At 46.6% G+C, this 16,249-nt stretch overlaps 1 protein-coding gene across 6 annotated transcripts in view; it reads left to right on the top strand.

The window, feature by feature from the left end:
* stxbp5l (syntaxin binding protein 5-like) overlaps positions 1–16,249 on the top strand; it is a 721,261-nt gene that overhangs the window by 573,311 nt on the left and 131,701 nt on the right. For 5 of the 6 annotated variants that reach the window (XM_038801940.1, XM_038801939.1, XM_038801935.1 and 2 more), the window contains exon 19: positions 2,434–2,499. In XM_038801940.1, the coding sequence (XP_038657868.1) occupies positions 2,434–2,499 (66 nt within the window). Of the gene's footprint in view, positions 1–2,433; positions 2,506–16,249 lie in introns of all 6 variants that reach the window. The other variant, XM_038801938.1, reaches the window with a different exon arrangement.

Genomic DNA, 16,249 nt, shown 5'->3' with positions numbered 1-16,249 from the left:
CCCAAAACAGTGCAGAACTAGGGGGTCATTGTTTGAGGATAAGGGCTAAACCTTTTAGGACTGAGGTGAGGAGAAATTTCTTCACCTAGAGAGCGGTGAATCTATGGAATTCAATACTTAAAAAGTAGATGAGTTGAAAACATTGTGTAATTTCAAGAAGGAATTAGATATAGCTCTTCAGTTAAAGGGATCAAGGGATATGGGGAAAGGCAGGATCAGGATATTGAATTTGATGATGTGCCATGATCATAATGAATTGCAAAGCAGGATAAAGAGACGAATGGCCTCCTCCTGCTTTTATTTTCTATGTACCATGGCTGATCTGTGGCCTAACCTGCCTTGGGCCCATATCCCTTAATATGTTTGTTTAACAAAAATCTATATTTATAGGAACATTGGAATGGTACAGCCTGATATTAGTCATCAGGGCAGCAGTGCAGAGTTTCCAACAAAGCGTAAGTGAAGATCCATAAACAAGGAAGAGTAGGCAATAAGACCGGGAAGAATGAGTTATCATGGTGATAAGGATGGGCAACATTGGGAAGGGCGGGCAATTAGGCTGACAAGATGGACAATCAGGCTGGATACACTGGGCACTCGAACCAGGAAGGGTGGGCAAGTGGGAAAAGGAGGTTGTTGGTGGGGGGATGGACATTCTTTTCAGGAGAAACTTTTCAGGTCGGGAAGAACCTCTCCTGGTTTCACATTCAGGTAAGTACATTTTAAAAACGTAATTCTTTGCGGTGTAAAGGGGGTTCCTTTAAGATTGTATGCTCGGCTGCATCTAGGCCTGATTTTCCTGAGCACAGCTTGTCTTTGCTCAGGTTAAACCAGTCCTGCGGTGCTGGCCTCAAAGAGACATTAGACTTTCCTCGGCCTCTTCTGAAAGTTATCGGTTCCAGTTAAAATCATGTAGTATCTGGTTTTGCTGAAGACAGTTAAGCATCACTTATTTAGGACATCAGAACCTTAAAGGTAGAAATGATTTCAAGCTATTATTTTCGCAGAAAGTGGATAATCTGCTTTTTGCAGACTTTATCCAATCCAGTTAATTTCCTGAGCAAAAATCCAGAGGTTTCTTTTACATCCTCTAATTCAAATATGTCGCTGCTAAAGTACAGAACTCAATGTTGCCTATAGGTTATGTGTATGACTATGTCAGTTAGTGTGGAAGCAAATTGCCTTTAGTTTCAGCAGAATCAAAAGTATTAAACTTCCATTGATCTGAATTACTCTGGAGGCAAAAGATTTGTTGAAAAAATAATTTATTTCCTGTCAAAATTAAAGTGACAAGGCAGTGTAAGAAAACGTTAGTTTAGATCATCAAACTTTGGTTGATGTGTAGTTAAGATTATGCACTGGTCGGGACAGAGTGCTTTCGGGGGTGTGGGTAGGAGAGGGGAAGGTGTCTGACATCTATAAGGTAATGCAGGAGGTGGAGGAGTCGTCAGTGGAGGAGCTGAAGGCTAAATGGGAGGAGGAACTCGGGGAGCAGATAGAGGACGGGACTTGGGCGGAGGCCTTGGAGAGAGTCAACTCTTCCTCCTCATGTGCGAGGCTTAGTCTCATCCAATTTAAGGTGCTGCACCGGGCCCACATGTCCGGGACTAGGATGAGTAGGTTCTTTGGGGGTGTGGACAGGTGCACCAGATGTTCGGGGAGTCCAGCGAACCACGCCCATATGTTCTGGGCATGCCCAGCACTGGAAGAATTCTGGAAGGGGGTGGCGGGGACGGTGTCGAGGGTGGTTGGATCCAGGGTCAAACCAGGGTGGGGACTCGCGATTTTTGAAGTTGCGGTAGAGCCGGGAGTGCAGGAGGCGAAAGAGGCCGGTGTCCTGGCCTTTGCGTCCCTAGTAGCCCGTCGAAGGATTCTGTTACAATGGAAGGATGCAAGGCCCCCAAGCGTGGAGACCTGGATCAGTGACATGGCGGGATTTATAAAATTGGAAAAGGTCAAATTTGCCCTGAGAGGATCAATACAAGGGTTCTATAAACGATGGCAGCCTTTTCTGGACTTCCTGGCTCAGAGATAGGTAACTTGGTCAATAGCAGCAGCAACCAGGGGGGGGGGGGGGGGGGGGGTGCATTATTGTAGTGTTTATTCTGTAACTTTATAGTGTGCTAATTTGCATTGTTGTTAAAATGCTGGGCTGTTCATGGGGATGGGGCGAATGTATATGATTGTTAATATTATTGTTACTTTCGGTATTTTACTAAGGTGCGTCAATGTTGTATAAAATCAAAAATTTTCAATAAAAATTATTTAAAAAAAAAAAAATTATGCACTGGTCCAAATATTATTAATAATACCTTATTCTGTTGGAATTATTTCAGAATCCTCCAAGCATTTATCAGAATTAGCAATGGAATTTTAAAGTGTTATGCTTTGATAATATCCAGTAGTGTGATAATTATTCATTCCTGTTTTTAGGTTTGGCTGAATTTGTGGATAGCCCTGTATCGTTGGAAATTGAACGCTGCAAATCTCCTACATCAGGTAAAGGTAATCGGTTTCTATCCATCATTACTTGCAGTCGTCTGTGGTCCAACATTATTGTTTCACGCAAGATACCTATGCAAGATATTGTGTACGTGTTATAGTAAGTACTAAATGTCTTTAAATGATTACTTCATGTACAGCCTGCATTAGATAGGAAGTATGGTGTAATATTTCAATTTTAAAATTGCTCCTTGAGAATTTTGCACAAAGCCTGCTATTTATATAGATAATACACTTGATAGAATTAACTTTTTCTGTATGGTAGAACCATTCTTCAGGGGGGAGCAAAACAGGCTCATTGGATCAGCTATCCATTAAATAACCTTTCCATATTGGAAAGGAAAATTATTTAGGGTGTATAATAGGTATCTGATCTGCTACTGCCTTTTATGACCCCATGGATGCCTCTATAATGTCGATTTCTGTCAGGGCCAAACAATGTGGTCACAAGATCAAATGAAAGTCCCATTTAAATTAGCAAAAGTATCGAGAACAGGAGGGTATGGATTTAAAATAATTGGCAAAAGAGGCATGAGAAATCATTTTTTCATGCAGCGAGTGATGAAGGTATGGCGCGTACAACCTGAGAGTGTGGTGGAGGGAGGTTCAATTGAAGCATTCAAAAGGGAATTGGACTGCTATCTGAGAAGGAAAAATGTGCAAGCTTACAGGGAGAAGATGAAGGAATGGCAATAACCGTAGATCATGATGAGCCAAGTGGTCTCCTTATGCACTGTAACAATTCTGTGAAATGTACATCACAAACAGACAACTTGTTTAGATTGAATAAATTAATACGAGTGTCACTGAACTATATGGTTAAATTCACATTTAAATCCCAGATCTCAACTTCATGTTGCCAGTTAACTACCTGCCCAAAACAGCTGAAAAGTGACAGCTGACTAGTGGACAGGTGTCAAATTTCGAGTGGTAGGAAGTTGGCAATCAGTACCAACGGTACAGTTGTCGTCAACAAGGTAAGTCGCTGTGAGGGATTTTGATCAGATGTCGCAGGAAGGAAGGGATAGCCCAAGGCAAGTGAGGTGCCATTTTGATGCCGCTTTATGCTTCCTTTGCCTAATTGAAATGCCAAAACATCATCTTTACTCAATCCACGGATGGCCCAGTAATCTCCTAGAATGTTGATTTACATGTTTTAAGAACTCCTCAACCGGCTTGAAATGAGCCTCATTGCAGCTGCTCAGAAGAACAGATCAAACTCGAAGACAACAGGATCGGTGCAAGACATCAGTGAGTAAATCACCACACCAACCTTAACTACCCATCCACTTGCCAGGTTTCCACCAAGTGGCTATGCTAAAAGTCGTCTTGTGTATATTTGTTGCTTATTTCAAATTTTGGGATGTGTTAACATTGTTGAAGTGCCACTGGGTACTTTTCCACTAAGTAAATGGTAGTTTTTATTGTAAAAGTAAGTAAAGTCACCATAGTCCCAGATGATCATCGGCTGCTTTCCCCTTTGATGGGGAAAGCTGACTGGTGGTGATTTAACCTCGGGCAAGGGACAAGGTTGAGAAGGCGGACCTTCAAGTTGTTATTGTACTTCAGTACCAGCTGCTGTTTAAGACTTTGTGAAAAACCCTTTGCAGGAGAGGTGTCCAAACCTTTTCTTGGCCGATTGCAATGGTTGCTTATAGGAGCCCCTGTATTCCACATATAAACAATTGATGTACAATATTTCTCAGCTTATGTTGGGAGTTGAAAATTTAGACTTCACCCATTTTTTCCCATCGGAGGATATTGTGACTTATCTGTGATTTGATGTAGGCAAGCAGTCTAACAGCACAGAGGGGGTTGTGGATTTGAGTGAACTGATGGAAAGGTCAATCTGGGTATGACAAATATCTATATGTAAGCAGGTTGATGCTAACAAAGGGCAGCATATAGGTGAGGAGGACAAGTGAACTAAGATATATCTATGGGAGCCATCAAAGTAATGGTAAAGGGTCAGTAAATAAGCATTTTTAAAAATAATTTGTTCATGGAATATGGGCGTTACTGTTATTGCCCATTCATAAATGCCCTTGAGAAGGTGGTGGTGAGCTGCCTTTTTGAACCATTATAGTCCATGTGGTGTAGGTACACCCACCGTGCTGTTCCAGGTGTTTGATCCAGCAACAGTGAAGGAACAATGATAGAAACATAGAAAATGGGAGCAGGAGGAGGCCATTCAGCCCTTCAACCTGCTCCACCGTTCATTATGATCATGGCATATTTCCACATCAGGATGGTGTGTAGCTTGGATGGGAATTTGCAGCTGGTGTTGTTGGCATGCATCTGTTGCCCTTGTCCTTCTAGATGGTAGAGGTCACGGGTTTGGAAGTTGCCGGCGAAGTAAGTTACTGCAGTGCATCTTTTAGATGCTAGATGCGGCACACTGTATGTCAGTGGTGGAGGATGTGGTGATATGTATCAGTAAATACACTTACACTGGATAAACACTAGAGGGAACACCAGAGACATCATGACACGCAGACATTCAACCAATAGGTCAGTAAGATAGGACACGACCAATGGGCATTCAAGACACACACAGAGGTGACACTACCACAGGGGGGCATTACACCAACCCATATAAAAGGACACAGCACACATGCTCAGTCTCTTTCCAGTGGAGACACTTAGTGAGTACATACAGGGTTGATTGAAACACATCACACCCACCACGTGGATTAGAGCAGACTGGTCAGTTAGTCTGAGTAGCTATAGCAGGATTAGCAGGAGAGTCGAATCCAAGTAGGAGAACCGTTAACAGTTCAATAAATGTGTTAAAGCTATCTCCAAGTCTGAACCTTCCTTTGTCAGAGTGCACATCAAGGAAGCAGCTTATGCTATGTCAAGAGCATAACAAAACAGAGGGAACGAATATTGAAAATGAAATTAAATGAAAATCGCTTATTGTCACGAGTAGGCTTCAATGAAGTTACTGTGAAAAGCCCCTAGTCGCCACATTCCAGCGCCTGTCCAGGGAGGCTGGTACGGGAATCGAACCGTGCTGCTGGCCTGCTTGGTCTGCTGTAAAAGCCAGTGATTTAGCCCAGTGAGCTAAACCAGCCCCTGCATGGTGCATGGGGTGCCGATCAAGTGGGATGCTTTGTTCTTGATGGTGTCTAGATTCAAGTGTTGTTGAAACTGCACTCATCCAGGTAAAGGGAGAGTATTCCATCACATTCCTGACCTTGTAGATGGCTGACAGGCTCTTGGGAGTCAGGAGGTGATTCACTGTAAAATTCCAGCCTCTGGCCTGCTCTTACAGTATTTATATAGCTGGTCCAGTTCAGTTTCTGGTCAATGATGACCCCCCAGGATATATTTTTAAAACATTTTATTAAGGCATTTATATCAACAGTAAATTCAAAAACAAGAGCAAGAATAAATAGGAACATCATAATAAATAACTAGGTAATCAGCACCCAAAACCCCCTGTCCTTCCCCTCCTCCCATCCTGCCTTCCCTGTTTTAACCCCTTTATAACCCCCCCAACAACACCACCACCCCGCCTCCCTCTTCTGACACCAGTGGTCGACGGAGCAATTGGTGGACTACTTGAATGAGAGGTTCAGCCGGCAGAGGAGGAAAGCCTAAGAGGACCTAGCCAAGGCAGTGAAACCACTAAAAGTGGGAATTGACCACATGGAAAAGAGGCTGGAGTCCCAGGGCCATGCTATTCGGAAAGTGGAGGAGACGGTGAAGGAGCGTCAGAACTAGCGTGCCTCGCTGGCTGCCAAAATAGTTGTGATGAGGGAGACTCAGAGGTGGTTAAAGGAAAAATGGAGGACCTGGAAAATCGCTCCAGGAGACAGAATTTACGAATTGTTGGTTCCAGTGAGAAAACCGGGGAGAATCCTGCCATCACCAACCAACAGTGGGAAAACTCACCAAATATCCAGCCTCTTTAACTATTTCTTTCACATGATTCACGCCTTGCTCATGGTAGCTTGTCTCTGATCCGCTCACCCTGGGAAAACTTAATCTGTGTAATCAGTGGGGAGCTCCTTTTAAATTCCTTCCATGCACTTGTTCCAAGTCCAGTCGGAGGGATGGCTGCCAGGAAGATAGCATCGCGATTCACGGTGGGAACCCTCACCAAACCCCTGCATGGTGTGGAGCAGAGGCATGACATTCCCTACCTGTGATCATGCAGATATCCGTCATACAAGATCACCTTCCTTGCCTAGGAGGCAGTGGCTGTGATAATGAGTACCAACTTGCTCCATAAGAGGATGCTCCATAAGAGAACTGAAAGCCGATGAATGACCTTTGTGCAATCAGGGTAAGTCTGCCTCCTCATGTCTTCTGCTGCACCCCTTCATACACCCATCACACATCCACGGTGATCTCTCACCCAGCCACCTCACAGATTCCCGACACTTGTCATGGTGCCCTCCACGACACCCCCCCCCCTCCCCCTGCACCCACACACACACACCTGCCCCAACCCCCAAATCTCCAGTGTCACCTCAATAGATAATCTGTTCCTCACATCCCCGCTCCCACTCATGTCCTATGCATGCCAACCTTCATCACCATCTCCCAACTACACTCTCCCCATATATCTCATTTCAGGACAAACTCAAGCACAACCGTCATGAGTGGGAACAGCCTGCCAGAATTATGCCTGAGCTAAGAAGCCTAGCGCCCTATGAGGAGAGAGCATTTGAGCTGACAGACGAGTAGCAGGACCACACCTCGGCAGAGGGCAAGGTGGGGGTTAGCAGAGAAAAGTGAGAACCCTCAAGACATGCAACCTTTATGCAAGCTTTACTTTCTCCCATCAACCATCCACATAATGCACTAATGCCATCTTGCTTCCCTTGCAGGTCAGTCGACCAGCCCTAACCATCCTCGCGCCCTCTGAAGACCACAGACCAGAGAAGCTCTGAGGGAGACATCTCGGAGACAAGCATTGATGAGGCCTCACAGCTATCATCTGCACCCTCCACCAGTGCAGATACTCGCGCCTCTGTCGAGTCCCTGGCCAATGATGTTCCCCTGGGTCCAGATGTCCCAGAGCTGCTGGAGCTACAAAAGAGAGTCACGTGCATGAGGAAAGTTTGACAGCATCCCTCCTCGGAGAACAAAGTTGACTGGAGGAGTCCCATCTTCTTCTGTCCGATGAGATGGTGTCATCACTCCAACACACCTAGGCTAACACTGCAAAGGTGAAGTCCGCTGAGAAGAGCTTGGCCCAGAACATGCACTCCATGGTGGGTGATGTCCACTCCATGGTTCAGGAAATGAGGTCCGTGGTGCAGGGCTTCAACTGCACGTTGCAGGCATTAGTGGGAATCAACAAGTGCCAATGCCAGAGGATGGTGGATTGGATCTCACTCCAACTGCTTCTTTATCCCATGGAGGAGCCCAGGGCCTTCCACCCAGGAGACCCTGGGGGTGTCCAGCCCATCTGACACCCCCTACCTGTGAACGGCATACCTCCAACCCTACACACCTAGGAGGACAGCACTGTAACACATGTCCAGCTCTCAAGGTCCAGGCCCCCAGGGGACATCCACTAAGTTCATCTCAGGCAACAGGGTGTGGAAGTCAGCAGACCACCTCAACCTCAGCTGTGGATCCTGGAGATACATATAGATGTGGTGGGGGAGTGAAGAAGAGTAAGAAATTGTTGGCACCAAGTTGGCACGGATGAACCTAGACACTAGTAATTGAAAATGAAAATCGCTTATTGTCACGAGTAGTCTTCAATGAAGTTACTGTGAAAAGCCCCTAGTCGCCACATTCCGGCGCCTGTCCGGGGAGGCTGGTACGGGAATCGAACCGTGCTGCTGGCCTGCTTGGTCTGCTTTAAAAGCCAGCGATTTAGCTGAGTGAGCTAAACCAGCCCCTGGTAGTATCACAATTGTATTAAAAATCACTTTGTTCACCCATACAAATCCTCCATGCTGTCATGTCATAGTGCCTTGCTGTGCAAACCTCCGCACATACTTGGCACTTCATCCCCTGCTAACAACACAATAAAGACTCACCGTTGCTGGAACAGGACCCCCAGCCCCATCCACCCCCTCATCCATGGAAGGTTAAATCCCTCTTCCAACATCAATGCTCAGTATCGCTTGCCTGACGAATTCTCTAGTTATGAGGATGCCAAGGGCTGAAGAAGTGTTGAGAGTCTGGAGAAAAACACCAGGACACCTGACCTTGGAGGAGGCAGCAACAGCTGTGATTTGTCATCCAGCGTCTCTGTGCCCCATGATAAGCCAATTCATTGGCAGGTCGCGTTCAGCTCTGTCAGGCAGGAGTCAGACAATTATTGAGGATGAGAGGAGCATCGCACAGTCTTCACTGCAAGCCATTGTCATTGTCCTCATGCTTCCTGCCAATCACTTTAGTGCCCTGCCCACGGATGTAGCCACAATCACAATAATCTCCCACAGGCACCTCAGTAGTGAGTGGATGTCACACCCCATAGGGTCTTCACACCTTAGTCCTAGACTGCTCCAAATCAAGAGCCAATGAGGCGTTCCTAGCCCTACACCTCATGTGGGCAAAGCCTTGTCGCCCAAAGCCCCTCCTCCACCTCCTCTGCGTGTTATCCGTCAAGCCCTCCTCTACATCGTGCTCATCCAAGGAGATGCGGCATTCCTCCTAGTCCAGCTGCTTTCCCTGCTCCAGTGTCAGGTTGTGCAGAGCGCAGCAGAACATGGTGATGCAGTACACCCTCTGGGAGAAGTATTAGAGGCCTCCCCTGACCTGTCCAGGCACCGAAACCACATCCTGATTAGTCCAACCGCCTGTTCGACTAGCGCACGCGTTGACACATGAGCCTCATGGTAGTGAATCTCAGCGGGTATTTGTGCCCTCCGTACAGGTGTCATTGACTGAGTGAGCACCCTTTGTCACCAAGATGCCACCCCTCCAGCCTCTGCTCTTCCTCAAAAATGGCTGGGATCTGCGAGCACCCCAAAATGTAACTATCATGGACACTTGCGGGCAAATGGGTACACACTTTCATGATGCACATTGCCTGGTCACAGATGAGCTGAACATTGAGGGAAAAAGGTGCCCAATGCTGCCATGGGAAGCATAGAGCCACCTGGGTGCAGTCAGTGACACCCTGCACCTGGGACATGCCTGTTAGGCCAAAAGACCAGAAGACATAGGAGCAGAATTAGGCCACTCGACCCATCGAGTCTGCTCCACCATTCAATCATGGCTGATATTTTTCTCATACCCATTCTCCTGCCTTCTCCCCATAACCCCTGGTCCCCTTATTAATCAAGAACCTATCTATCTCTGTCTTAAAGACACTCAGTGATTTGGCCTCCACAGCCTTCTGTGGCAAAGAGTTCCACAGATTCACCACCCTCTGGCTGAAGAAATTCCTCCTTATCTCTGTTTTAAAGAATTGTCCCTTTACTCTGAGATAGTGTCCTCTGCTTCTAGTTTTTCCTACAAGTGGAAACAAGTGGAAACGTTCACTCTATCCAGGCCTTGTAGTATTCTGTAAGTTTCAATAAGATCCCCCCTCATCCATCTAAACTCCGAACGAGTACAAACCCAGAGTCCTCAACGACAAGCTCTTCATTCCCGGGATCATTCTTGTGAACCTCCTATGTACCCTTTCCTAGGCCAGCACATCCTTCCTTGGATATGGGGCCCCAAACTGCTCACAATACTCCAAATGGGGTCTGACCAGAGCCTTATATAGCCTCAGAAGTACATCCTTGCTCTTGTATTTTAGCCCTTTTGACATGAATGCTAACATTTCATTTGCCCTCCTAACTGCCGACCGAACCTGCACGTTAACCTTAAGAGAATCGTGAACAAGGACTCCCAAGTCCCTTTGTGCTTCTGATTTCCTAAGCATTTCCCCATTTAGAAAATAGCCTATGCCTCCATTTCTCCTTCCAAAGTGCATAACCTCACACTTTTCCACATTGTATTCCATCTGCCACTTCATTGCCCACTCTCCTAGCCTGTCCAAGTCCTTCTGCAGACCCCCTGCTTCCTCAATTCTACCTGTCCCTCCACAGATCTTTGTATCATCTGCAAACTTAGCAATGGTGCCTTCAGTTCCTTCTTCCAGATCATTAATGTATATTGTGAAAAGGTGCAGTCCCAGCATCGACCCCTGAGGCACACCACAGGTCACCTGTGCAGTCCTGAAATATGCTGGTGCATAGAAGTTCAGAGTGGTAGTAATTTTCAGGGTCACAAGCAATAGGTGACCTCCTAATTCATGTAGTGCCTACTCTTGCATCACCTGGTACAGGTAGTCCATTGTCCCCCAGGATAGCCACTGGACCTCTGACGGTAGGATGTTCAATGTTGGAGCACCCGTGGCTGGTAGTTTCCTCCGAGGTTCTGCCATCTGTGGCCCTGCTCCTGGAAGATCGACAGGCCCTACCTCTCCCTCCTCTGCAGGGCACTGGTCCTGGCCGTTGCAGCGGCATGTCGATATCACTGCTGTTTGTTGATCACAATCAAAAGAATTGGCAGCTCGACTGACTCTGACTTACTCCATGATTCTCCAGAATCAAAAACTGAAAGGAAGAGAACATTAGAGTGACCAATGAGGATTCCTGACAATGTCCTGTGACCCTCAGCCACCTCAGGATCTGGGACATCCATCCATGTGCATCATCCTGTGTGAGCCCCTTTCTGCTGAGCCTCACTCCCTCCCGTCACACAATAATCATTTCCCCACATTTCCCCCCTCAACGCCACCTGAATAAAGAGCCTCAACCATTGAAATCCTTGGAGTCCATGAGCCCCATTCCCCCGCCATGAGTGAGGAGTGAGGGCAGTTGTGTGCCTTCGAACCTCACGGGGGAACAAGATGCTGCTGCCCCCCACCATCCCTTGAACAGGGGTGACTGAGCGAATTCACCATAATGCCTTGCATTGAGGGCAACATTTGTGTCACCTTTCTGTTATGTAGACGTGTGTATGAGTCTTGGAGTTCAATACTTTGGGACTAAGATTCAAACTATTTTAATAAACACAAATAAGCAAGTAAACTAAATAAAATAAATTGATGGGTAAATTAAAGGTACAAACAGTCCCTCAGAGGGAAACTGCCTGAAAGAAACAAATCACAAATTAACCTTAAAACATCAAACCAATATTGATCAATAAAGGGTTAGAAATTGAGTGCCAATCAGTGGTCCATTCATGCATTGCAATGCTGACTAAATTGGCATCATTGCCAATTAGTAATTGGCTTCCCCTTGTGGCAGACAAGGCACATCTGGTGCATGTGAAGACTGAAATTAGCATGGTCAACTTCATCATTAGAGGGCACCCTCATTCTTCCAGCTTTTAAGTGTTGAGGATTAAACGAGCATCCCAACTTGAACAGCCAGCGACCCATACATGAATCCCTGACAGCTGTCTTCCATAACCAGTGGCCTTGAACTTCCATACAACTCATGCCCCCTGGTTTCAAAGTGCTGCCTGAGTGAGAGGAATCTTCTCACTTCACTCGCCCCCCCATGTCAGGGTCTTCATGCCTTATGAGGCTACAAAAAAATGCCCCCTGTCAGAGTCCTCCACTCTGCCCATGCAGCCTGGCATCTAATGGGACCCCCATCCAGGGATCTACAGTCGCCTGTCGATTCACCTCCTCCCACCCACTTTTCAGCTGCCACTCTGGAAGGGAATCCCTCAGCGGTTTTATCGCCACAAGTTCAGCAAGGAGGATACCGAAAGCACTTCCTGAACTCCGGCCACAAGATCCCTTTAAACGTAGAGGCTCACAGCCATGAAGAATCACTAAGGCCTGCAAATGATCCCACCCCCTGAGATGCTGACCCTGAGTTCCCCCCTCGCAAGTTGAACTTATCTGGGTCCCCCATGTCTCTCCAGTGTCCCTTCTGCAGGTGACACCCTGGGCGGTGATGGTGACCTGAGTGCTCACCTACAACATCCCCTTCCAAAGGGGATATCGTACGTGAGCGCCAGGTTTTCACTTTTATATAGCTGTTGTAAATTGCGCTGGCATAACATCACACCTGCGACTGATGAATATTCAGCAAGTAGGGCAGTCTCGGCGGGAGGCCTCACTCGTGATAAGCTAATACATTTAAATGAAGTTCCCAACCTTCCGTGGCGGGTTTCCTCTTGTGCTGCCAGTGAGGGGCCTGGAAAATTGGAAAACGCGATCTCACTTTTTAAAAATTCTCTCACAGGATGTGAACATTGCTAGCTAAGCCAGCATTTATATCGCCTATCCCTAATTACCTTTGAGAAGATGATGAGCTGTATTCCTGAACCACTGCAGTCCATGTGACGTAGGTGCACTCACAGTGCTGTTATGGAAGGAGCTCCAGTGATAGTGAAGGAACGGTGAATTAGTTCCAAGTCAGGATAATGTGTAATGTGGGGGGGAATGTGCAGGTGATGGTATTCTCATGCATCCGCTGCCCTTATCTTTATAGGTGATAGAGGTTGGAGGGTGCTGTCGAATGATCGTTGGTGACTTGCTGCAGTGCATCTTCTAGATTGTACACACTGCTGCCACTGCGCATCGGTGGTAAAGGAAGTGAATGTTAAAGGTGATGGATGGGGTGCCAATCAAGCAGGTTGCTTTGTCCTGGATGGTGTTGAGCTTCTTGAATGTCATTGGAGCTGCACTCATCCAGATATGTAGGGAGTATTCCATCACACTCCTGACTTGTGCCTTGTAGATGGTAGACAGGATTTTGTGTGTCAGGAGATGAGTTACTCTGGACAGAATTTCCAGCCTCTGACATGCTCTTGTAGCCACAGTATTTATGGTTGGTCCAGTTCAGTTTCTGGTCAATGATAACTTCCAGGAAGTGAACAGTGGGGGATTCAGCAATGGTAATGTTGATAATGTTAATGTTAGGGCGGCACAGTGGTTAACACTGCTGCCTCACAGCGCCAGGGACCCGGGTTCAATTCCAGCCTTGGGTGACTGACTGTGTAGAGTTTGCACATTCTCCTCGTATCTGGTTTCCTCGGGGTTCTCTGGTTTCCTCCCACAGCCCAAAGATGCGCTGGTTAGGTGGATTGACCACACTAAATTGCCCGTAGGTGAGGTTACGGGGATAGGAACTAGGTGGGATGATTTTTCAGAGGCTCGGTGGAAACTTGGTGGGACTAATGGCCTCCTTCTGCACCGTAGGGATTCTATAATTCTATGCTATGAATGCCCAGGGAGATGGCCGATTCACTCTTGATGGAGATAGTCATTGCCTGGTGCTTGTGTGATGCAAATGTTACTTGTCACTTAGCAGCCCATGCCTGAATGTTGTCCATATGGGAATGGAATGCATCAGTATCTGAGGAGTTGCAAATGGTGCTGAACATTGTGCAATCATCAATGAACATTTCCACTTCTGACGTTTGATGGCAGGCAGGCCATTGATGAAACCACTGTAGATGACTGGGCCAACGACACTGCCCTGAAGAACTCCTGCTAGTGATGCCTTGGGACTGAGATGTTTGACCAACAACAACCACAACCATCTTTCTTTGTGCTAAGTATGACTCTAACCAGTGGTGAATTGTCCCTCTGTTTCCCATTAACTCCAGTTTTTATAGGGCTCCTCAATGCCCACTCAGTCAAATGCTGCCTTGATGGCAAGAACAGTCACTCTCCCCTCACCTCTTGAGTTAAGCACTTTTGTCCATTTTGAATTCAGGCTGTAAAGAGGCTGAATAGCCTCTACTCTGAACAGCTGAATAGCCCTGGCAGAATCCAAACTGAGCATCAGTTATTGCCAAGTAAGTGCTGCTTGAGAGCACTGACAATGACCTCTTCCATCACTTTGCTGATGATCAAGAATAGGCTGATTGTGCAGTAATTGGTTGGTTTGAATTTGTCCTCCTTTTTATGGAAAGGACTAATCCAGGCGATTTTTTTAAATTGCAAGGTTGATTTTAGGGATCTAGCTGTAACTGGGACAGTTTGGCTAAAGGCACAGCTAGTTCTGGAGCAAAAGGCTTCAATACAGATGCCAAAATGTTGTTCGTATCCAGAACTTTCAGCTGTTTCTTGATATCATGTGGAGTGAATCGAATTGGCTGGGGACTGGTATCTGAGATGCCAGGAACATCAGGAGGAGGCCGAGATGGATCATCTACTCCGCACCTATGGCTGACGATTGTCACAAATGCTTTAGCCTTGGGCGTGATTGCATTCGTTGTGGATCTGGGCCCCAGTTAAATAGTGGGAAAGGTCAAAATGAAGGTCCGCGCAAGGGACAAATCAGTTTGCCATCTACCTGGCCCTGTCCCGATGGCGAGTTCTGGAACTCGCCCAAATATGGCGAGCATATCATTAACCCCAATCTGCATTAATTTTAATCTCATTAGCGAGATTGAAGACAAATGTAAAGAACTCCTGGGAATTAACCGATTCCCTAGCGAGAAATCACTCAGACGTCATTAGTACTCCTTTTTAAAAACGTGAAGCTGACGCCATGGCTGCTAAGGGGAACTGAGGAGTTGTGTAGCCATTTCCATTTTTGCCCATACAGCTCAAGGATACTGGAGCTGCTGCCCCAGTGCTCAGGTGAGTAGGGGACCCCTCAGGGGCTTTGGGCATGGTCAGTGCCCTGAAGCGTTCCAGGTCAGCGGTTACCCCTGAGGAGGGGGTTTGGGGGGGGGCTGTTGAGGGGCTTTTCGTCTGTGAAGCTTTCAAGCCAATTTTAAATATTGTGGATCCCCATAACAAGGGCGACTACAGCTGCTGCCTGTCTATCCTACCAAACACTTCCAGGACTGAGCCCTGTTCTTGGATATATGCTTACGGTCACTTGAACTCCCTTTGAATGTGAGCAGCCTCAAGATTTACAGTTGAATGGGGTGGCATGGTGATGCAGTGCTTAGCACTGCTGCCTCACAGCACCCCATGTCTGCATGGGTCTCACCCCCACAACCCAAAGATGGGCAGGGTAGATGGATTGGCTACGCTAAATTTCCCCTTAAGGAGATTGCTAATAAGCAATTGGTCTTGTTAATTGTGGGAGCACTTCACAGCTGCAGGTTGTGTTTGCTGCTTGCATCTGCTGGTGGTTATAAGTGCCCGGAAATTTAGTTTCCTTCCTTTCCAGTAGCCAGGAAGGAGGAAAAAATTTTTCTAAGTTACCTGAGTCCTGGAATACCAGTCTCAAGGGGATGTATAAATTCAGAAGATAATCCGGTTTGAAGCAAGAAGATGCTGCGGGACCTAATGCGTGACATTGATCCAAATGGGCCAGCTGATGACACCGTTGAAGAAATGCTTTTGCAGATTGCTGATGCTTTTGTTTCTGGTGTGGGGACTGCTGCATGTAACTGGCACGTCACCGCGGGTTAAGCACGTTGGAAGTCAAGGATGTTCAACTTCACCTTGAGTACCAGTGGACTATGTGGATGCCAGGATTTGGTTCTGGTGAGATTGGGCTGTGTAGGAGGGCCTGCACAGCTGTGGCTCCTTGACGGATAATGGTACTGATACATGGAATGCGTAACACATTGATGGACACATAATTTCTACGACAATGTTCTGGACATGATAACACATACAACGTGCTTGGGCTTTTTTGTGAAAATTAGTTGATGTAGCTTTGTATTGGTACCAATATGGAACAATAATGTTTAGTTGTTGTTTAATGGTTAGTGTGATCTGTGGAGTGTTACGTAGTTGATTTTCAAATCTTTATTACTGTTGACTGTTTAATAATCACAATATTCTCAAGTGGCTTCTTATGGGTACACGTGCCTATTCTCAGACGATGATTATTGCATCGCCTTT

Source organism: Scyliorhinus canicula, chromosome 7 (genome assembly GCF_902713615.1).
Source record: "Scyliorhinus canicula chromosome 7, sScyCan1.1, whole genome shotgun sequence".
NCBI classification, from domain to species: Eukaryota; Metazoa; Chordata; class Chondrichthyes; order Carcharhiniformes; family Scyliorhinidae; genus Scyliorhinus; species Scyliorhinus canicula.
This window is presented reverse-complemented; position numbering and strand designations above follow the sequence as displayed.